The following is a 24,745-nucleotide window of genomic DNA, read 5'->3' as shown; positions in this document are numbered from 1 at the left end:
TCTCTCAAATAATAAATAAATAAATCTTTAAAAAAAGAGAGAACTACAGGCCAACATCTCTGATGAACACAGATACAAAAATCCTCAACAAAATATTAGCAAACTAAGTTCAACAATATCTTAAAAAAATAATTCACCACAATTAAGTGGGATCTATTCCAAGAATGAAAGAGTGGTTCAGTGTTTGCAAATCAATCAAATGTAATACATCACACCAACAAGAGAAAGGATTAAAAGAACTATATGATCATTCCAATACATGGAGAAAAAGCATTTGACAAAATTCAACATCCATTTATGATAAAAACCTTCAATGAAGTAGGTTTAGAGGGAATATACCTCAACGTAATAAAGACCATATATGAAAAACCCACAGCTTATGTCATACTCAATGGTAAAAACTTGAGAGCTTTTCCCCTAAGATCAGGACAAGACAAGGATGTCCACTCTCATCACTTACATTCAACATACTGCCAGATGTCCTAGCCACATAATCAGAAAAGAAAAGAAAAGAAAAGAAAGAAAAGAAAGTGAAAAGGAAGTGAAAGATCTGTACTCTGAAAACTATAAAACACTGATGAAAGAAATTAAAGATGACACAAACGAACGGAAAGATATTCCATGTTCATGGATTGGGAGATCAAATACTGTTAAAATGTCCCTACTACCCAAAGCAATCTACAGACTTAATGCAATCCCTATCAAAATGCCAACAGAATTTTTCACAAATAACCCCACAATGTGTATGGAACCACAAAAGACCCCAAGTAGCTAAAGCAATCTTGAAAAAGTACAAAGGTGGCAGTTACCACAATCCCAGATTTCAAGATATACTACAATGCTATAGTAATCAAAAGAGTATGGTATTGCTGCAAAAACAGCCACATTAAAAAAAAAAAAAAAGAAAAAAAAACACAAAAAACCAGCCACATAGCTCAATGGAACAGAACAGAGAGCCCAGAAATAAACACACTATTATATGGTCAATTAATCATTGGCAAAGGAGAAAAGAATATACAATGAGAAAAGATGGTCACATCAACAAATGGTACTGGGAAAACTAGACAGCAATATGCAAGAGAATGAAACTGGACCACTTTCTTACACCACACAGAAAAATAAATTCAAAATGGATTAGGGACCCAAATGTGAGACCTGAAACCATACAAATTCTAGAAGAGAGCACCAGCAGTAACTTCTCTGACATTGGTTGTAGCAACATTTTTCTACAGGTCTTCTGAGACAAGGTTAACAAAAGCAAAAAATAAAGTATTGAGACTACATCAAAATCAAAGCTTCTGCACAGCAAAGGAAACCACCAACAAAACTAAAAGAGAACCTACTGAATGGGAGAACATATTTGCAATGACATATCTGGTTAAGGGTTAGTATCCAAAATATATTAAGAACTTACACCCCCCACACACACACACACAAAAGAACTTACACAACTTAACACCAAAAAAGCCAGAAAATCCAATTTAAAAATGGGCAGAGGGGATCCCTGGGTGGCGCAGAGGTTTAGCGCCTGCCTTTAGCCCAGGGCGCGATCCTGGAGACCCGGGATCGAATCCCACGTCGGGCTCCCGGTGCATGGAGTCTGCTTCTCCCTCTGCCTATGTCTCTGCCTCTCTCTCTCTCTCTGTGTGACTATCATTAAAAAAAAAAAAAAAAAAAAAAAAAAATGGGCAGAACACACAGACATTTCTCCAAATGGCCAACAGACACATGAAAAGATGCTCAACATCATTCATCATCAGGAAAATGCAAATCAAAACCACAATGAGATGTCATCTCATATGTGTCAGAATGGCTAAAATAAAAAACACAAGAAACAAGTTTTGGTGAGGATACGAAGAGAAAGGAATCCTTGTGTGCTGTTGGTGGGAATGCAAACTGGGGCAGCCAGTTTGTCTGGAAAACAGTAGGGAAGTTCCTCAAAAAATTAAAAATAAAACTATCCTATGACCCAGTAATTCCACTACTAGGTATTTACCCAAAGAATATAAAAATATTCATTCAAAGGGATGTATGCACCCCAACGTATATTGAAGCATTATTTACAATAGCCAATTAGGAAAGTACCTCAGGTGCTTACTGATAGATGAATGGATAAAAAAGTGGTCTGTATGTACCATAGAATATTACTCAGCCATAAAAATGAATGAAATCTTGCCATTTGCAACAGCATGGATGGAGCTGGCGAGTATAATGCTAAGAGAAATAAGTCAGGGAAAGACAAATACCACATGATTTCACTCATATGTGGGATAAAAGAAGTAAAACAAAGAAAAAAAATAAGAGAAAACCAAAAACAGACTCTTTACTATAGAGAACAGATGGTTACCAGAGGGGAGGTGGGTGGGAGGATGAGCTAAATAGGTGATGGGGATTAGGAGTACACTTGTCTTGATGAACACTGATTAATGTACAAAACTGGTGAATAACTATATTGTACACCTGAACCTAATATAACAATGTATGTTAACTATACTGAAATTTTTAAAAATCTCACGATAAATTAAAAAATATATAAAAATGACAATAAAAATAAAATGATGAGACTTTGGGATAACTCCCAGGATACAGATGTGCTGCTGTATTAAATACATCAGTCTGTCTACTGTTGGGGAAGGGGAGGAGAGACACAACCTGAATAAACATCACAGAAAGTATTTATGAAGAAAAAAAAACTAAGTTTTGTATTTCTTTCATAAAAATCACGTTAAAAAATGGCCAATTTTGAATATTCCTGAACCATAAACATTTTAAGTGGGTTAACATGAATTATTCACGGATTACCTGGAGATATTCCTAGCTTGTTGTTCTGTTAAACCAAGCTCCTCACTGGAAACTCCATCTTTTGTTATAAGGTCCTCAATAATGTCTGCAATATCAGTTAATCCAGTCATCTGGAATGGATCTACTGAAACGCTTCATTTTCAAATGCAATTTGAGAAATATAAGTCAGTATATATACAATGTGATTACATTAAGCAGAAATGAACATGTAAACTTTAAAAAATGAACATATAAAGCTATATCCTCTATGAGCATAAATGAACACAAAGATGATAAACACAGATCTAATGTTGTTCCTTAAACTTTCCAGTAATCCTCAGCACAAAAGTCTAATCATCAGTTATTCATGACTTCTTACGTGCTCTTAAAAAAGCAAACATAAGGCTCAGGAGATAACCTCCACCTGTCCTGCCTGCTGAATACACACACAGTAAAAGATATAGCAAATCCAGTCTACTGAATTCTAATTACTTATGCTAAAAGAGCAAAGGACATAGTAAAGCAATCCTTAGCTTCTTAAAACACTCCATTCCCAATGAGAATTAATTCCTTTGAGTCTACAAAAAAAAAATATGTAGTGTAGTAGCTCACATACACATGAACAATAAAATTTCCAAAACACACAGTTTACACCCAACCTTAAGTAAAACTGTGAATTAATTCTTAATATATTTACCTCTCAAATAAATCATCACTGTTATTCACACCTTAAAAGAAAAGAAACATTATTAATAAAAATTTAGGATAATTTTTTTCTACTTTCATCTATTAACCTGATTTAGAAATTATATAACCAGAAATTGCACTATTTTTTAAACCTCCAAATAGGTTTAAAGATATATTTATGTATGTAGCCTATTTACCCTCCTTTTAAATATGCTATTTGGTAGTGAATACTCTGCATCTTCAGATTATTACTTTTTATCTGAAGTAGGATAGGAAGTACACTTGAAGAGGAAGTATGCTTTAGGAAGTACAGTCCTCCTTTGCTTAGTACACAGTTTAAAATACTGAAGTTAATTTACTAAAACAAAGCAAAACAAAAAACCCAAAAAACAAAAATGCTCTAATGATCCTAAAGTAATACATTTGGGAAAATATCTAATTTAATTCCAAGAAGACATTACTTGGAAGAAAAGGACCTAAAGAATAATTTTTAAACCTTGTCCAATATTAACTACATGTCTTTAGAGCAAAACACCTAATCTACTCATTTTTTATATGTTTAATACTCAAAGAGAATTGAGTTACTATGGGGGAAAGTATTCTGATATCTCTTCTCAAAAACATTTTATTGTTGAGATTCTCTTAAATAAATCCACCCTGCCCCAAAACTTACACATCTATATGTTTTTAGTATTTATTTTACTTTCCTAAGCACATGTTGTTTGGTTTAATTTATTAATCCTCAAATAAAGACTTTACATTATTTTTGTACTCAGAGTTGGGGCATTTGTGAGGCTTTAATAGCAATTAATTAAGTTTAACTATTTTTTTAAAGATTTTTTTAAAAATTTTAAGTAATCTCCTTACTCAATATGGGGCTCAAAGCCACAACCATGAGATCAAGAGTCACATGCTTCACCAACTGAGCTAGCCAGGGACCCTTTAAATTGAATTATTAAGAAAACCCTCAATTACTAAATGAAAAAAAATGGTAATGATGTAGGTATAGAGTAATCAGATATAAAAAGGTCTGATTGCTAAGAAATGAAATTTCTTTTCTGATTCTTTTTATCAAAGGACAGAAAAGTGGTGTATCCAAATAACTACCTTTAACAGTAGTTACACAGGAAGACTGGATCCTTACTTTATTTTTTTTTCTTACTTCATTTTCAATCCATTTTTGGAACTCTTCCTTTGGGGCTGCCATTACAATTTACCAAACACAATAGATCGGCTTTATTCCTTCAAAATCACAATTCCTTCTTTTTAATTCCAAACAATGACACTCAGCCTTATTATCTACTCCACTTATCAGAGATGCCTCTGGAAATCTTGTGGCTATTACCGAAAATTAAATCCATCCTCAGTGAATAAATTATTTGCCACTGTTAAGAACACTCACAAGAATCAGCTAAGAAATAGAAGGCAATTCAAAAGAGGGTATCTTTTTTGAGCACCAGAAGGAAGAGAATGACTATCCATCTTTCTAAGATGCCATCTTTAGAAAAGAAAACATCCATTAGGGTGTCTAAATTCTGTACTCTAAAAAATAATAATTTGATTTCCTTTTTAATTTACAGTAGACATTGAATACTAGAGAAAAATAATTATCCATCTTTAGATGTGTTATGCCATTTATTGACAGTTGGTCCTTGATCTACATTCATGAGGTGGGGACCCAGGGAAGCCAGTGGAGTAATTCTCGTCTGACTCTGAAGTAATCTCTTATTAGAGAATTTGGAGACGTGCATGTGTAACTGTCTCCAAGGCAGGAGACATCCTTTCTTATCTTGCATCCTAATTTAAGAAGCTACTACAGGGGGCGCCTGGGTGGTTCAGTTCCTTAAGTGTCTGCCTTGTGCTCAGATCATGATCCTGGGATCCTGGAATGGAGTCCCATGCTGGGCTCCCTGCAAGCAGGAAGCTTGCCGCTCCTTCACCTCCCCACTCCCTGTTCTTAATTAATCTCTCTCTCTCTCTCTAATAGATAAACAAAATCTTTTTTAAAAAAGGAAACTATTACATCCCTGAACGAATACTTTCAATCTTACTTTTCCTACTCCTTTCTTTTCTTCTTCCTTTAAACATTTTAGAGTGGTCTTTATCCCCATCTTGATATGATCTTTGACTTCATTTCTCTTATTTTTCTACTTCTTTTTACTGTCAGAATTGTTAAGTAGTCTATCAGTACAGCCTCTTGAGCCTGTCTTTGTCCCCAAACAGCCTTCTTCTACTCTTGATATTACCTGAAAGTCCCCAAAGTCCTTAACAAATTCAATCTTTATTCATGACATTCTAATAGCCATTCACTTTTTCTTAAAAATCTCTCACCAAACTCCACTTGTCCATCTCCCTCATAGGGAGGCTCTGTACTCTCTCAAGGATGTCATTTCACAGGCTCCAGAGAGTAGCCAAAGGGATTTTCACTTCTTCTGTATTTCTTGCTGAGAATAGATGCACTAAACCTTGGCTATATAATTAGGTAAAAGGCTCTTATATCTGTTTTTCAAGCTTAAACCTCTCATCAAGCTCCACTTGCTGTCAAAAACTGGGTGCCAAATATGGCCATTTTACATACCCCAACATCACCTTACACTGTTACATTTGGTCGTGAGGTACTCTAGAGGCCAACCTCAGAGCTAGGATATCGTTGCTCCCACAGTGTGATAACACAAAATAACCATTCAGTTTCTCCTCCTCCTCCTCTTTCATCCACTTAGTCAGTGAGTGACATCAGTTGCCTTCAGCATGTCTCCTGCTTTCCCACAACACTGCCCAGGCCCTGATCAGGTCAGACGAATTTAACAACTCACTAAATGATCGATGCCTCCATTCTGGTCTTCCTCAAGACTTCCTCATTCCCCTTCTCTGTTCAGAATGCTCCAATGATTCCCTGACATAAAATGGAGAGTACACTTCTCAGATCCATCAGAACCATCTACAACCTCTTTGACCTCATTTGTTAACTCTTCCCCAGAAGAGTCAATACAAAAGCTACAGATGGCAGAGAATCCACAGGAATCAAACAGGTTCCTATATATAACACTCAATCCTCACAACTCTGTGACGTGGAAATGATCAGCCCCATACAAATGGAATCCAGGAAGAACTTAGAGGAAAGAAAATTACAACACTTAAAGCCAGCTGTTTTAATTCCAAACAATTAAATGGCACAATTTAATGTGCCATTTATGACATATGCCATTTAAAGCTATGCCATTTAAAACAGCTATGCCATTTAAAAATAGCATTTTTTCCTGCTTATACTACTTTAATAATAAAACATACTGTAAACACTCAGTAAATCCATCATTTATGACCATCAATAGCTGAGGGAGAAAAAACCACTTCAAAGCCATTGGCAGTAGCCCAAGTGTTGTATTTATAAGGACCTATCATTCATATGGCAAAATGTATTCATTAGGACTACAGAAGAGCATTTTTAATTGCCAGCTCCAAATATAATGAATGAAAAGCAGCACCAAACTTTTCTAAGTCTCAATATTCTTCACTGTACAATGGGAATGATCATGGCACCCACCTTGCAGGTTAGACCTAACACACATAAAACAGCATTATCTGGGACACAAACAGACTCTCAATAAACTACAGCTGTTATTTTGTTTTCCTAATTAAAACTCCAGGTTCTCAATATCAGCCAGTTTGAATTTCTCAATTTTTGTAAAAATCAGACAGTATAGTAATTCCAGTTGCTATATATTTAACATTAATAAGTTATTAAAATAACTTAGAGATACCTAGTCATATATCTTATTAGAGATAAAGATACATGCTTGCAATATCTTAGGAAGATGACAAGACAATTTGGTTCTTCAAGTAAATGGCACAATTTTTAACTTCCCCTGAAATTTATAAATATTGCAAAATGGCTTCACAAATCCTTCACAACTGTGTTCCCAATAAATAATCTTCAGTAAGAGTACTGGAAAACAAGAGTATAAATGAAAAAAGTGAAGAACAATACCAGGAGAAGTTGTATTCTGGTCACTGAAAAGGCTGACAGCCGAATCAGCAGAAGGAAACACACAGGTTTTCTGACTAGAATGAGTTTCTGTTACTGAAAATTCAGCTTCTGAAGTCTCTCTGTCACTTGGAGCCTCCTTATTCATATGAGTCTGGAAATGTACTGATCCAAGGTAAAACAGTAGAGGAAAAAAAGCACATGGGGAAAAAAAGATACTTAGTTAACACTCTGACATGGCAACAGATATATCAGAAGTTTATGATATATTATTTTGATAACTTTCTACTGTATAATGAAATAATTTAATATGATATTTAAAAATTTAACCTCCCTCATAGTAAAAAAAAAAAAAAAACTATTAAATTTATTATCAGATTCAGGAAACATGGCACGTGAGCTGAAGTAGACAGGTTCATATCCTGTTATAAAAACAGAGAAGAGGGCAGCCCAGGTGGTTCAGCGGTTTAGCGCAGCCTTCAGCCCAGGGTGTGTTCCTGGAGACCTGGCATCGAGTCCCATGTCAGGCTCCCTGCATGGAGCCTGCTTCTCCCTCTGCTTGTGTCTCTGCCTCTCTCTCTCTCTCTCTCTGTGTGTCTCTCATGAATAAATAAGTAAAATCTAAAAAAATAATAAATAAAAACTGTTTCTGAATTTTAAAAATAAAAACAGAGAAGAAATGCTACATTTTAAAAAACAGATTAATATGCAACCAAGCCCTGTAAATAAAGAAATTGCCTGGTGCCAGAAAATAAAAAGTAATCAAAGCTGGGCAACATATGGGCAATGATGCTGGGACAGTTCATACAGAAAGGAAATGTGGTTTCTGCCATCTGCAGGGAAAGAACTGAGCTACCTTCATATGACCTAGAGCATTGAAGGACAGCTCTATCCAGAAAATGAGGATAAAAGAAACCTTGGAGAAGAGCAAAGAAATTTTCTATCTAAAGAGTGGATGGGAGAAAAATAAGTCAACTGTGAGAAATAAAAACCTCTGCTGTGCCACAAACAGGTATGGGATCTGAATTTATACTATGTAGTACAGCAACTACAAGCCAAGAAATGTATATAAAAATTTGTCCCCCAAATTTTTCTACTTCAGTAGATCCCAAGAAGCAAATACAAAACCACTTCAATGATAAACATATAAAAATCAACACAACTCTCCTAAAGATAAGTTCAGGATTAAAAAAATATTTAATTGCACAAAGAAACCACCACAAAAGAGAGCAGTGTGCATATCTGACAATGGAGAATATAAATACATGAAGTAAAACAATCTGAAAGGGCATAAAATATTGCTAAAATCATTAAATAAAAAAAATAAAAAATAAAGAAAGAAAAATAAAAAAATAAAATCATTAAATAGATAAAAGAAGGCAAAGAAACCATAATAAAATAGGACAGTACATCCAGCACACAGATAGATTTGAAAAAGAAACAAAACTTCTAGACATTAAGAATATAGTTTAAAAAATTTTAAATCCAATAGCAAAGATACAACAAAAGAGAAAATTAGAAAACATAAAGACAGATCTGAGAACATCACCCTAAGTACATCACTGAGAGATAAAAAGGTGGCAATAATTAGTTAAGAGACAGGGAATAAAGTGAGAAGGTCCAACATAGCTCTAATAGGTGTTTTAAAAAACAATAGAAAGAATGGAGAGGAAGCAATACTCCAAAAGAAATGAATGAAAAATAACCAACAGTAATAATCATTCCTACTCTCATTTATTTATTTAAAATATTTTATTTATTTATTTATTCATGAAAGACACATAGAGAGAGGCAGAGGGAGAAGCAGGCTTCCTGCAGGGCGCCTGAATCGGAACTCGATCCCAGGACCCCAGGATCATGAACTGAGCCAAAGGTATATGCTCAACCACTGAGCCACCCAGATGCCCCCCTACTCTCATTTAGAATAAATTTTAAAAATATACATACTGGGGGCCCCTGGGTAGTTCAGTCTGTTGAGCCTCTGACACTTGATTCTGGGTCAGGTCGTGATCTCAGGGTTGTAAGATTGAGCCCCACCTCAGGATTCTCTGTCTCCCTCTTCTTCTGCCCCTCCACCCCCACACACTTTCTCTCTCTCTCTAAATTAAAAAAAAAAAATCTCTTAAAAAATAAATTTAAAAAATATATATACACTGAGACACACTTGTATCAAAAATATAAAATAAACCAAAAACAAAGAGAAAATTTTAAAAGCAATCAGAGATGAAAGAATAACTAGACAGACACTAGTATAAGTTGAGCAATTAAAGATGTCAGTAGATAACGGAACAGTATCCTTTAAAATGCTGAGGGAAAAATGAGCATCAATTTAGAATTCTGTCCTTATCTGTAAGCCATCACTAACAAAATGTAATAAAATTAAAGATACTTTCAAAGACTAGGAGACTTTACCACTCATAGGCTCTTGATGGAAGAACTAATAAAACAAGGAGGCAATCCTCAAGAAAGCAGATGCAAAAAGCAATTGTGAGCAACAATACCAGAGAATTAAAAAATGTTGCCAGAGTGCATCTCAGGCAATAACAGTATTATTTCATGAAACTTATGTCTTGGTTTTGTATATTTATTGTTCACACATTTACATTTGTTACAGATTTTTTAAAAAAGAAGCAACTGAAGGCAGAAAACATGCTGATTGGTTCTAGTAAGTGTTAACCGAAAAGACACAGGAGACTAAATGGGAGAGTTGAAAACAAAGTAGATCTAAAATACTAGAAAACAATTATCAGGGAAGATGGGAGGGAGTATATCAGTGTTAAAAGCTCTAAAATCCTTATATTACCTGGGAGATAAATATATTTGCCTTAAATTTTAATTCAACTATGAATGTTGAAAATTCAAGTATAATCACTAAAAAGTTAAAAGTAGAATGTGTAATTTCTGAACCAATAGAAAGGAAGAGAAAGAATACAGAAAATTCAATCCAACAGAAGGAAAGGAAAAGTCAAAAATAAAGAAAAAACCCCATAGTAAATAGGAAGTACAAAAACGACAATATATGTAATATAATTATATTTGATGATTAAGACATACAAATTATCTATTTTAAAAAATGAAATCTGGTTCTATCTATCCTGGACACACTACAACATAATCACTCAGCCTGAAAATAAAAGAATATCTAACTTACAGAAAATATAGCGGGGGAGAGAAACATCTTAAATAACCCCATAGAGACTCAATTAGCAAAATCCAGACTCTGAAAGACACTTCAGGACAAACATCCATGTTTCTTCAACAAATAAATTGCAAGGGAAAAAAGAGACAGGAGGTACAAGAAGTTAAAAGAAACTCTTTTTTTTTTAAAGATTCTATTTATTTATTCATGAGAGATACACAGAGAGAGGCAGAGACACAGGCAGAGGGTGGGACTCTATCCCAGGACTCTGGAATCACAACCCGAGCCAAAGGCAGATGCTCAACCACTAAGCCACCCAGGCAATCCTAAAAAAGACTTATAAGCCATCAAATGATTGCCAGGTGCTCAGATTCCCAACTAGAATAGAAAAATAAGCTATTTTTGAAAATGAGATAGCTGGCGACACTGAAACACTGATCAGATACATGACAATATTAAGTTTTTTTTTAAAAGGAGCAATAATACTATTTTGCCTATGTTTTTAAAAAAGAAACCTTATCTTTTAGACATATTTATAGGTAGATAGTATGCTATCTGGGATTTGCTTCAAAATCATCCAGGAAAAGGTGACAGGAGTAAGTGGATTTAAATATAAAAGAAGATTGACCATGAACTGATAATTGTTAAAGTTGGTTAATGGGTACATGAAGGTTAATTATACTATACTGTCTTCTATTGAAATTTTCCATCATAATTTTTTTAAAAATTAAATATATCAAAAAAGATATGCCACGGAAAAGAAAACAGTTAAGGGAAAAATTAGTATTAGACAAAATTGACTGGTTCTAAAAACATTGGGGATAATGAGGGTCATTACTTAATGAGAAAAGGGGCAATATTCAACAAAAAAAAGTAAGAATAATGAACATAATCATTTTATAACATAGCTTCAACTATATAATGCAACATTTAAGAGAATCACAAGGAAAAATTCCACAACCACTGTAGGGAACTTTTAATGCACCCTTCTGAGCAATGAATAGATCAAGCAGACTAAAAAAATCAGAAAGAATATAGAAAATCTGAACAATTTAAAAGCTTGACTACATATATACACACATATATACCACATATATATACATAACATATACACACACATCCTCCATAAGCCAATAGAAAATGCATATTCTTTTCAATTAAACACTTACAAAAACTGATTATACATACCACACCACAAAAGAAAATTTAACAAATATCTAAGAATTGCTATTATTGTACAATCATCTGATTAGATGAATTATGATTATATTATATATATAATCATTATTAATTATATTAGATGATTATGATTTAATGCGATGGAAATGGAAATAAATTAAAAACATAGCCAAAGCCCCATAATACTGGGAAGCTAAAAATCCCTTTTATGAGCTAAAGATGACATCGTAATACAAATCACAACCTATTTAGATCAAAACCAAACCAAACATGGTGCACGTCAGCGCTCGTCTGGGCCCTCGCAGGAACACGCTCAGCTTCCAACACATGTATTGGAAAAAAGGAAGAATTTCAAGGAAAAGGCCAACCAGTTAAGCCCTCAAACACAGAAGAAATGGTAAAGCTAAGAGTAGAAATTTCTGAGAACGAAAATCAAACAAAACCAAACTAAAGCCTGTTTTTAAAAGAAAACCCGAGTTAAATTGCTAACAAGACTGAATGAAAGACAATGTGGGAAAAAACAACTATAGATACAGCAGATTTTTTTTTTAAGTAACTACCCTCACTTCATTCTTTCAGTAAGAAATGCAAACACATCAGGATGCGGGGGGGGGGGGGGGGGGGGGGGGGGGGGGCGGGCGGGGCGGCTCGGCGGTTGAGCACAGCCTTCAGCCCAGGGTGTGATCCTGGCTCCCCGCATGATGGAGCCTGCTTCTCCCTCTGCCTGTGTCTCTGCCTCTCTCTCTCTCTGTGACTCTCATGAATAAATAAAATCTTTTTAAAAAATGCAAACCCATAACTATTTCACCACTGTTTGGCCATTTAAGCAGAACCTCAAAATTCCAGTTCTACAGCTGACCAGGGACAAACAGCAAACCTTGGGCCCCAAGCTCTGCACACCCCTCAGCAAGTGTACGGCTGGTGCACTCCACGCCAGGAGCCGTAGGTTGGCTTCTACAGGGAGGAGGGGGAGTGGCCTGCATGGAAGCCAATCACATGCTCACAAAAATAATCCTAATCTAACAATGAGGGGATTGAAGGCTTCAGCTCACAAATGAAAACTATTCCTACCCCAAAGATACAGATGCAGTGAAACGCCGGGACACCTGCACCCCGATGTTTCTAGCAGCAATGTCCACAACAGCCAAACTGTGGAAGGAGCCTCGGTGTCCATCGAAAGATGAATGGATAAAGGAGATGTGGTCTATGTATACAATGGAATATTACTCAGCCATTAGAAACGACAAATACCCATCATTTGCTTCGAAGTGGAGGGACCTGGAGGGTATTATGCTGAGTGAAATAAGTCAATCGGAGAAGTCAATCGAATAGAACACTATATGGTCTCATTCATTTGGGGAATATAAAAATTAGTGAAAGGGAATAAAGAGAAAGGAGAGAAAATGAGTGAAAATATCAGTGAGGGTGACAAAACATGAGAGACACCTAACTCGGGAAATGAACAAGGAGCAGTGGAAGGGGAGGTGGGCGTGGGGGTGGGGGTGACTGGGTGATAGGCACTGAGGCACTTGGCAGGATGAGCACTGGGTGTTTTGCTATATGTTGGCAAATTGAACTCCAATAAAAAAAAAAGAAAAAAAGAAAAAGAAAACTATTCCTAGTTCTACAGCTCCCAAAGGGTGATGCTTATTCTTTCAAAGCAAGGCTTTGGTCCCCAGCACCAACCCCCTCCCCCCAAACACACAGAAACACACCTTCCGAAATGCCAATGGCTTTTGGAGCCAATGTGTTTTCAGATTCAGGACCAGAAGACAATTCAACGTGATCTACAGGTTCAACCTGTAGAAAAACACACACAACAAAATAACTAAAAAGATTTTATAATTTGATAATTTCCCAATATTGTTAAATAATTTCACAATATGTACATTTTAAATATTAAGGTAACAAGTGAAAGAAATAGGATTAAGTGCAAAAGGGCTGAATGTGGGGATGGAGGAAGAGAAGGAAATTTTTACTTATTTGTAGTCTAGATGATTTAACCTTTTTTTTTTTTAAGATTATATTTATTTATTCATGAGAGACAGAGAGAAAGAGGCAGAGATACAGACAGAGGAGAAGCAGGCTCCATGCAGGGAGCCCGATGTGGGACTTGATCCCAGGACCCCAGGATCACTCCCTGAGCCAAAGACAGACACTCAACCACTAAGCCACCCAGGCGTCCCAGATTTAACCTTTTAAGAAGCATCATAAAGAAAACAGAATCATATAATTTTAGATTGGGGAGAAACATCAGCTACCATTCAGACAAAAACTTTCATTTTAAAAATGATAAAACAGGGCCCAGAGAAACTCAGTGACTTTCGTAGTGGCAGGATGCGGATTTGAACACAGGCCTGCAAAGATTCCAGTCATTGCTTGTCTACAAGTACCCCTCTGTCTCTTCCAGGCTTACAGTCTGTTTTCTTAATTAAAATAAACAAGTCAAAAGCTTTGTATTTATGTATGCATTATAATAGGATAAGAACATTTTAAAACAATATCCCAAAATCTTTCATTTAAATTAGTGCTACTTCCTTCAAAGTAGTCACCTTAGCAAACTAAGTACCTGGGGAGTTTGATCAACCTTCCTATGAGAACTCTTCCTTTGAAATTAGCTCTCACACTTGTGCTACAATTATTAATAACTGTTCTGGGCATAAGTCTTTACTATATAAATGTAATTTTATCATTGTCAGCATCTAAAACTGAGAGAGCAAAGATGGTCATTAAATAAACGTGTATCAAATGCCTGGCATGTGCCAAGCAAAAGACACAGTCCCTATCCTCCAGTATTAAAAGGCTTGGGGTGAGAGGGGGGCAGTAACAGAATTTTAAGGAAATTTTTCAAAATACATGTATGTGATCTACACACTTCCCCTTGCCAAGGGACTGCCCCTTCCTCCATCCCCACCCTACCACCCCAGATTCCGCTGGGCTGGCATGTATATTTTGAAAAAGATCATGACATGCACAGCTGTCCTCTTATCTGATGGATCCAGATTTGTGTAAATTCCTTCTTGAAACTTCCTTTGGTTTGCTTTCTCCTGAGTCTCTTTACCTCAGAATGCTCCTTCTCAAGTTTTTTTTTTTTTAAGATTTTATTTTATTTATTCATGAGAGACAGAGAGAGAGAGAGAGAGAGAGAGAGAGGCAGAGACACAGGCAGAAGGAGAAGCAGGCTTCATGCAGGGAGCCTGACATGGGACTCGATCCTGGGTCTTCAGGATCACAACCTGGGTCGAAGGCAGGCACTAAACTGCAGAGCCACCCAGGGATCCCTCTCAAGCTTTGTTGAATCATCTTTAAAAGTCCATGCACCCCAGAATTCTGTCCTTTACCCTCTTTTTCTCCTTATTCAGGGTACTCTTTCTGGGTGAGGCCCTATTATGAGTTGAACTTCCTCCTAAAGACTCTCAAATCTGTACATCAACCCAAATCTAGCTCCTAAGCTCCAGGAGCATATATCAAATTTCCCACTAATCTCACAACACCTCATATTTAAGACTTTCCTGACCGAACTTAGCACAGGGCCCAGCACGTAACAGAAGCTCAATGAATGTTGACTGAAGGACAAAGACTTGGATTCTGGAGCAAGCCAGGATCAAGATCAGATTCAAGTGTAAGTAACATATTTGTTACTAGAGTATCTATTTGTTACATATTTGTAACAAATGTTACAAATATAAGATATATTTGTTAACATATTTGGCTCTAGATATGCTCAATATACTAGAACATAAGGTGATTCCCTGGAATAAGGAATTCCAAGGATCATTTTAATACTTAACACTCATTCTGAAGTGATAGATCTAAGTTTGGGTTAAAAAAACAAAAAGGAAAACAAATAAACATCATAATATCATTACTTAGTAGTAGCCCTACCTCTTATTTTTCCTTGTAATTTCATATATGTTTAATCTTAATTTTTTATATGTGTTAAATGTTGATTAAAGAAATATTATAAACTTAATAAATACATCTTTTAAAATGTCAACCTGCTAGAAACCTGGAATACTTGATAGGTAAGTCAACAATGGAATTCTGCAGACCAATTTGCATTTTCTAATAATACAAGGCTTTAACATATTCAAAATATTTTTATTTGTTCCTTAATCTTTATTTTATATAAATTTTTCTTTAAAAAAACCCAAATTTGTGTAAAATAATTAATTCATATTTGAGACTTCCTTTCTATTTGTGTAACTACCATGATATACCAATACATATAAATAATCTCTTTCTTATGAGTCTTTTTTAAGGATACAGAAAACATCTAAGGACTATTATTCCCATTATATAAAATACTTAAAAGAAACTGAGAATTCCAAATATAAAGACAATGGTATTTATAAAGTCAAAAAAATTTTGCTGAAAAAAATGTAATTTGAGCGGGGTTCATTTAAAACCATATTCTTTTGTAATTCATACATATCTTCTCCTGGTAGGAAATATCAGTCCACTTCTTAAAAGTTTAAGGTAGTAGTTCTCATCTGGGGGCAATTTTGCCCCCCAGAGAACATCTGGCAATGTGTGAAGTCATTTTTTTATTATTGCAGCAAAGCTAGTGGGTAGAGATCACGGATGCTACCAAACAGCCTACAGTGCACAGGACAGTCTTCCATAGCAAAGAATTATCTGGCCCCAATGTCAATAATGCTGAGGTTGACAAATCCTAGCTTTAAAAGAAACAAATTTCCTATTATTTTGAAAAATCAAGTGTCTAAAATTACATCATATTACCAGTCTAATAACTCAGTAACAAACAAACATCTAAAATAAAGACAGGCTACCTTATCATAATGTCGATCTAGCATTCTGTATCTGGGGCAATCCTGTTCTATGTTTTCAGCAATGGTCTGTATTGCCAACAGCTGTTCATCAATTTCCTGAAGCTTAGAGGTGAGATGCTCTAGCCGGCGAGCTGCAGAGCTCCGCACAGGGCGAGCTGGAGAGACATCCTGCAGTAGCTCCCACAGCAGATCATCTTCTGCAGCAGCTGATTTTGAGCTCTGTTCTTTGAATCGAAAATCTGGCTTCACCATATCTAAATATTAATAAAGGTAATCTATCAGAATTGATTACAGCTAAGGGAGAAGTAGATGCTCATGAACTAATTTTTTTGAAGACCTCATTTTAAGTCAACATAACATTCCCTTCCAAATCTGTTTTAATACACTCAGAAAAAACACCAGCTTCCTGACTTCTGAGAGCTGTCTATTGTGAGATAAGAATTTATAACAGACAATTATCATATGATCTCACTCACATGTGGAATTGAAGAAACAAAACAAGATCATAGGAGAAGAGAGGAAAAAATAAAACAAGATGAAATCAGAGAGGGAGATAAACCATAAGAGACTCTTAATCATAGGAAACAAACTAAGGGTCGCTAGTAGGAGGATGGGGTAACTGGGTGATGGGCATTAAGGAGGGCACGTAAAAAAAAAAAGGAGGGCACGTGATGTAATGAGCACTGGGTGTTACATAAGACGGATGAATCACTGACCTCTACCTATTATAGTACCAATATACTATATGTTAATTACTGAATTTAAATAAAATTTAAAACAAAGAATACATAACAGTATCACTATTACCACAAAACTCCATATACAAGGCAGTTTGTTACTTTTACCCTCTGCTACAAAAACACAGTTCATCAAAAAGCAACTTTATTTAATATTTTTTATTTATTTTAAAGATTCATTTATTTTGAGAAAGAGCACGTGGAGAGAGGGGCAGAGAGAGACAATCTTGAACAGACTCCCTGCTGAGAGCAGAACATGGCACAGAGCTTGATCTCAGGACCCTCAGATCATGACCCTGAGATAATGACTTGAGCCAAAATCAAGAGTCAGTCACTTAACTGAATAAGAAACCCGGGCACCCCTATTTTTGACTTTTTAAAACTCTACTTGAAAACCAATAGTGAGGGACGCCTGGATGGCTCAGCAGTTTAGAGCCACCATTGGCCCAGGGTGTAATCCTGGAGTCCCGGGATCGAGTCCCACATCAAGCTCCTGCCTAGAGCCTGCTTCTCCCTCTGCCTGTGTCTCTGTCTCTCTCTTTCTCTGTGTCTCTCATGAACAAATAAATAAAATCTTAAAACGAAAAAAGAAAACCAACAGTGAAACACAGTAAAAGCTAGGCCCACTGCAGGCCATTACCAACTCCACATGGAATCTCAGGCTAACATTAAATTTCCCAAGACCAATATTAAAGCCAATGACTCTCTCTACTCTTGATTCTTGTGCCAAATTTGAAACACTTTTTTAAATGCATTCTTTTCTGGGTTCTGGATCTCTTCCTCTCTCTATTGCTCTTCCTTCTTAGTTGTCTTCTCATTCTTCTGTGCCACCCACCCCTCTGACCTGTCAGTACTTGCAGGGTGCCAGTCTCGGTTCACTTCTCACTCTACCCACCCTCCCTGGGTGATGTCACTGATGCACAGGTGACTCTCAAATTCACATGGCATCTTTGAGAGCTCCAGCCCTTAAATCCACCGGTGTCCTGGATAGCTCATTTAGTTTGCCCTAAAAGCGAATCAACTGAAACTCATTGCCCTGCCCCTCCACCTTGCTCCCCCTTCCTGATTCCCTGGTTCAGTGAATAGCGCTGTCATTCACCCAGGTTCCTAAGCCAGAGGCTGAGAGTCATTCAAGGTTCTTCTCTTTCCTTCAGATCCAAAGTAACACCAAATATTGATGATTACCCACCAAAATCTCCATTGCCACTACCATTGCTTAGCCGAGGCTTTCATAAGAAATGGACTCCGAATAGTATCTCTAGCTCTAATTTCTCGTACCCGTATTTGTCCATCGCCCACATAGATCTTTCAAAACACAAATCTGAAATTGTTCCTTTCCCACCTCAAATTCTTCAGTGTTTCTCTAATGCCTTCATCTTAAAAGTCCAAACACTTCAGTATATAGACAATGCCATTCAGCCTCTCTGCCTCCCTCCCTAGCTCATCTGGGGATGTCTTAAACCAATAAAACCACTCCCCTGCCTCCAAGAAAACTTCAGTTCTCTCAACCTCTGCAGGCTCCCCATCAAGCCTGCGAGACATTGCACAATCTAGCCCCTCTGTCTGTGCGCCCTTCCTCTCACTAAGTCCTACTCGCCTTCAAGGTTCCATTGAAACCTTCAAGTCCCCGTCCTCCCTAGAGATGGAGTAGATGCTGTACTTTCCAAAAATCTCATCCACACTACCTTGCCAGACCTTTCCATGCCTTATCATCATCCTGTGCTTCTCTGCCTTCCCTTCCTCCTCTACGAGAGCCCCCAGGCAGTGAGCCTGGTACTAGGCTCTTCTTTACCCCCAGTATCTGGCCCCAGACCTAGTGTTGATTGAATAGTCAGTCACATGAAGATTATGATGCCTGTCCTACCTAACTCACAAAGGTCCATGAGGATTGAATTATGCAACAAAATACTCTGAAAAATGTGAATCACTAAACAAATGTAAGCAGTTGTTCCAGTTTGTCATAATTTGAAAAGTTGACTGGTGTGAAAATGAAGGGCAATTAAATAGCCCACAGGCATTTTCTAAAGATTTATTTATTTATTTTAGAGAGGGAGACAGAGAGAAATAGAATACAGGGCGGGGAGCAGAAGGAGAGAGAGAGAATGTCTTAAGCTGACTCTGGTGCATGGGGGCTCGATCCCATGACCCTGACATCACGACCTGAGCCCAAACCAAGCACTGAGATGCCCCAGGTAGCCCCAGGCATTTGGCTAGATGCAACCCACATGAAGTTGTGTCCCACAGAGACAGACAGAGTAAGGATCAGAGAAAGTTAATTTACTTGTAAAACGTATCCAAACCAGGAGGTAACAGAGCTGGGACTAAAAACCAGGTCTGTTCTACTTGAATCCAAAAGGTACCCTTGTACCAAACAGCCCCATGACAGGAGAGAGAGAGGACCATGCCTTCAAAATCTGGTATACACAGATCTGTATACACAGCTGTGACAGACATGCCCAACACAGCGCCGGTGAGCTTTCCCTGCCACCCTGCACCACACACACACTCCTCTTCTCTCCTGAGTTCCCACTGCTGATACACAATGAGCAGCCAGGGCAGGACTCTGCCCCCAGGCATCTGGCAACCCACAGGCTGGATGATGCACTCCTCCCAACAGCTGTGGGACGGGAAGGCAGATTGGTTTTCTGTTGCATGAAGTCTGATTAAGATTAATCTAATCATTCCCAAGATGTAATAACTTTAGGTATTGGAGAAATATTCTTCTAAATCTTGCAAATATTTTGTGATGATACAACCTGATTTATAACCATAAAACTGAGTATTTTACTAATAATACTGTACTGTTGGCTATATACCTGTGCATTTTCTATGTGCTATTCTAGAATCCCCCACCTTTTGAAAGATGAGAATTCCTTTTTCAAACCAAAGCACTCATGACATCCCATAGGATATTTACTTTTAGCCTCCTTACTTAAGAAAAGACATATGCACAAAAAGACCTGTAGTCTCCTTGTAAAATACCCATGGGCCCCAGCTTTGGAACCATGCCCCTACCTCATTTACCTATCTGACCCCACTCTCCCTAGCAAGGGAAAAGCCTTTTCCTGATTTCTTTTGCAATTACCAAGTTTTTTTTGTTGTTGTTGTTTTTTACTTATTTATTCATGAGAGACACAGAGAGCGAGAGAGAGACAGAGACAGAGAGACAGAGAGAGAGAGGCAGGCACAGACACAGGCAGAGGGAGAAGCAGGCTCCATGAAGGGAGCCCAACATGGGACTCGATCCTGGGTCTCCAGGATCACGCCCTGGGCTGAAGGTGGCGCTAAACTGCTAAGTCGCTGGAACTGCCCTACAATTACCAAGTTTTAGAGCCTGTTTCTATATATCAGTAATTTAGGGAAGGGAGAGAGTAATGTTATATATTTAGGGCATTCACCTTTGTCCTGCTGTATTTCTGATGATATAGGTGAGGTGACACCAGGTTCCTTCACTTCTGTGACACCAGGTCTCCAGCTTCTTTCATCCACACAGGATGGAGACACTTTTGCAGGTTTAAATAATACATCCACAGTGGAATTAGCAGACTCTATCAAGAATATGAAAAACATAACAAAGATTGAGTCTAACCTTCTAAATAAGGTATTTAGAAGATTAATAGAACATTTCTAGGGGCACCTGTGTGGCTCACTTGACTAAGCAACTCTTGATTTAGGCTCAGGTCATGATCTCAGGATTGTGAGATCAACCTCCGCGTCGGGCTCTGCACTGGGTGTGGAAGTCTGCTTGAGATTCTCTCCCCTTCACCCTCTGCCCCTCCGCCCCTCCCACAAAAAGAACATTTTTAAATGTGAATATAAACATCCAAAAGTATAGTGGGTTTGGAGAAGAGCTAAGAAACTTGAGAAGGGATAACCATGCTATATTCAAGAATGCTTAAAATGTTTTTAATCTACTTAAAAAGTAGGAAAAAAATATTACCTTCACCCTTAAAACTGTGCAGGGGAACAGCATTTGTAACTGAAGCTGCCATATAATGTAATTCTGCAGAAGTTGGGGCCTCCAGATGATCACTTGGCTGTTTGATAATAGTATCACTTGTAGGCTCTTCTCTGATAGGCAATTCCTGTAGATCATCAGCTTTAATGTCAATCACATTTATGTAAGTGTGTCCAACCTGAACCAAAACACAAAATCAAAGAAGGATATATTCTTTTTAATCTATGGAGCCAATCTGCACCCTCCTCCTCTGTAAAGATTTAAAAAAAAAAAAGATTTAATTCTAAAGGCAAGAAGAGCTTATATGGATCTAACTTAGGGAAAATTGTAGGAAGTATGTGTTATGGTCTTAGTTTAAACACTTTGGGGCACAATATTTAAATCTTAATTTTTAAATCTTTCGAACAAAGGTACATAGATGACATTTTTAGTCTCACTTCATTCTATACACTTGAATAATCCAGATGACCATAATAAATTTTAGCAAGATATTATTAAATCTCTGAATAAAACACAATACTAAATTTAGTACCAGATCCGATGGTGAAGGTGACATAGGTTTCTCTGATATTTCACTGGGAAGTTTGAGATTTAGATATACATCTGGAGCCAACACTTGAGGAACAGTCAAAGGTTCATGTTCTGAAAATTAAGAAAAGAAAAATCAAGAATTAGAAAACAAAAACCTGTAAATAGCTCCAAGTCATTAGCATTATAACAAGTTAGCAACAAACAACATAATATTTTGTTAAAAATCTAAGTAGGGGGTGCCTAGCTGGCTCAGTCAGTGGAGTGGGTGGCTCTTGATCTCAGGATTCGGAGTTTGAGCCACATGTTGGGGAAAAGATTACTTAAAAATAAAATCTTTTAAAAATCAAGTAGAGGGATCCCTGGGTGGCGCAGCGGTCTGGCGCCTGCCTTTGGCCCGGGGCGCGATCCTGGAGACCCGGGATCAAATCCCACGTCGGGCTCCTGGTGCATGGAGTCTGCTTCTCCCTCTGCCTGTGTTTCTGCCTCTCTCTCTCTCTCTCTCTGTGTGTGACTATCATAAATAAATAAAAATTAAAAAAAATCAAGTAGAAGTTTCATAACATAAATAAATTCTAAAGGCAATTTACTCTAGAGTAATTCATAATTGATGGGAGATTGACTATTGCTTTTTTTTCATATAAATGATTCACAAGGATAACAAAGTGTCTAAGTCATATCAAGAAAATGCTATAATTTCCTGGGGCACCTGGGTGGCTCACTCAGTTAAGCATCTGACTCTTGATTTCAGCTCAGGTCTTGATCTCTCAAGCCCTGTGCTAGGTTCCATGCTGGGCACGGAGAAGAAAGAAGTAAAGAAAGAAAATGCTGTAATTTCCTATTTCCATTTCAGATATGTTAAATCATGTTTGTTTAGGAGAGTTCAAGAAAACCAGATTAGGAAATTAACCCATAATTATGTCTTTTTACTTTCAACACTTTTTAAAAAATTATTTGTTTGCTTGTAAAGGTTTATTGAGATATAATTCAAATTCTTTAAAAGGGCACAATTCAGGAGTCCCTGGGTGCTTCAGTTGGTTAAGCATCCAACTTTTAATTTTGCCAAAGGTTACAATCTCAGAGTCACGAGATCGATCTTTGCGTCAGGCTCTGAGCTGAGCATGAAGCCTGCTTAGAATTCTCCCTCTCCCTTTGCCAGCCCCCCACTCTCTCTATATCTTCTTAAAAAAATAATAATAAAATAAAAGAGCACAACTCAGTATTCAGTAGTTTCCAGAATATTCACAGAGTCCATAGCTAAATTTTACCACTTGAAATGTTTAACACTTAAGTTCTACAAAAGTCATCAGCTTCTTATTTAAAAGAACAATGAAGAAGCCTGTCACAATAGGTCAGCAAATGGTCTAAGTCTGTTCCTTTTGTCCTAGGACTCTCATTTTATTTCCTAGCATCTTATTTTTAATAGAACATTACTTTCAAATTTAATATGCAAAATATAACTTCTTGTTATATTGAATACTGGAAACTTGGTACCAAGTTTTGAATTTAAACTATATGATAACTCAAAAACTAGAAAAAAGGAAAGTGAAAATACTTAAATTATCATTCTATCTCTATTGAATCAATTGATTGGTTTTATTGCTTTTTTTATAGATGACAGTAACTCTTGTTTTAGCATCACAGAAACATAATCTTTAATTATAATGCTATTCTCAGAAAAAAAGAAAAAAATCACACCTGATATGGGAGAAATGATTTGTTGATCTTTACAACATTCAGTAACAACTTCTTGAGAAGCAGCTTTTTTATCTTGTAGTCAGTTTGGAGATTTGAGGCAAAAAAAGAAAACAGAAAATTTCACAAACAAAAAAATAAATATATGAACGCAGATTTTTAGATATTGTATATTAAAGGTAGTAGATTGACAGCTAAGAATTTAATTTTTAAAAATTAATGATACTTTCAGATTTTATTATTATTCACCCTGGGTAACAGACTTCTAGCTAACAGGCAGCCAATTCTAGAAGACTATCTAGCAGTAAAATACCTCCAAAGGCTTTCTCATAGGCTTTCTCTTTTTTTTTTTTTTAATTTTTATTTATTTGTGATAGTCACAGAGAGAGAGAGAGAATGAGGCAGAGACACAGGCAGAGGGAGAAGCAGGCTCCATGCACCGGGAGCCCAACGTGGGATTTGATCCCGGGTCTCCAGGATCGCGCCCTGGGCCAAAGGCAGGCGCCAAACCGCTGCGCCACCCAGGGATCCCTCTCATAGGCTTTCTCTTTTAAGAATGTTTCTGAAATGCATATACACCATTTGCATCAAAAAACATTTTCTACATGCTCAACTTCAGACAGAAATGAAAACTAAACAGTCGGGTGCCTTTTTATGACCTATCACATGGGTAAAGATAAAGGAGTTAGCTAAATCACAGTGATGACCCAAAAAAAAGGCTCATAAGTGAGAAGATACAGAAGCATTATTTGTAAGATAAAAATACTGGAAACCAACCAATGCATTCAAAAATAAAGAATTTGTTAAATATTTTATGGCACAGCTGGAAGAAGGAATATGCTTATAAAGTACTTTTTAATGATATGGGGAAATGTATGGCATAAACAGAAATCAAAGTGAAAAGCAAGGGATACAAAATACAGGTAACTTTTGTTATCCAAATCCAATCCATTCTTACAAATGTGCTGCACAGATACCAAGAGAGTTTTTAAATGAGGGAAAAAAGATGTCCTAGGCCATCCCATATTCCCAAACATTAAACAATTCTTAAACATCTAACTAACTACCCATCATGGAGTATTAAATATAAAGCATTTTAAACATCACTTCTAAATTAACATTCATTTAATCCATTAGTTTGTGTGCACATGCAGTAGTACTGACCATTTCAGATAGAATACTGATACTGTACTGCAGACATATACTATAAGCAAATACATAAGTAAATTCTATACCTTGTATATATGTAAATACTATATGTATAAA

General features: G+C 36.8%; 1 protein-coding gene across 16 annotated transcripts in view; it reads right to left on the bottom strand.

The window, feature by feature from the left end:
• The window catches only part of CPLANE1 (ciliogenesis and planar polarity effector 1), a 137,323-nt gene that overhangs the window by 18,741 nt on the left and 93,837 nt on the right, over positions 1–24,745 (bottom strand). For 10 of the 16 annotated variants that reach the window (XM_038535284.1, XM_038535289.1, XM_038535291.1 and 7 more), the window contains 9 exons: positions 23,483–23,554; positions 21,789–21,898; positions 21,239–21,434; positions 20,697–20,846; positions 16,562–16,815; positions 13,484–13,568; positions 7,454–7,615; positions 3,479–3,509; positions 2,803–2,934 (listed from right to left, as the gene is read on the bottom strand). In XM_038535284.1, coding sequence (XP_038391212.1) covers positions 2,803–2,934; positions 3,479–3,509; positions 7,454–7,615; positions 13,484–13,568; positions 16,562–16,815; positions 20,697–20,846; positions 21,239–21,434; positions 21,789–21,898; positions 23,483–23,554 — 1,192 coding nt within the window. Of the gene's footprint in view, positions 1–2,802; positions 2,935–3,478; positions 3,510–6,281; positions 6,362–7,453; positions 7,616–13,483; positions 13,569–16,561; positions 16,816–20,696; positions 20,847–21,238; positions 21,435–21,788; positions 21,899–23,482; positions 23,555–24,745 lie in introns of those variants that run through there. The other 6 variants (XM_038535288.1, XM_038535292.1, XM_038535298.1 and 3 more) reach the window with 4 other exon arrangements.

Source organism: Canis lupus, chromosome 4 (genome assembly GCF_011100685.1).
Source record: "Canis lupus familiaris isolate Mischka breed German Shepherd chromosome 4, alternate assembly UU_Cfam_GSD_1.0, whole genome shotgun sequence".
Taxonomy (NCBI): Eukaryota; Metazoa; Chordata; class Mammalia; order Carnivora; family Canidae; genus Canis; species Canis lupus.
This window is presented reverse-complemented; position numbering and strand designations above follow the sequence as displayed.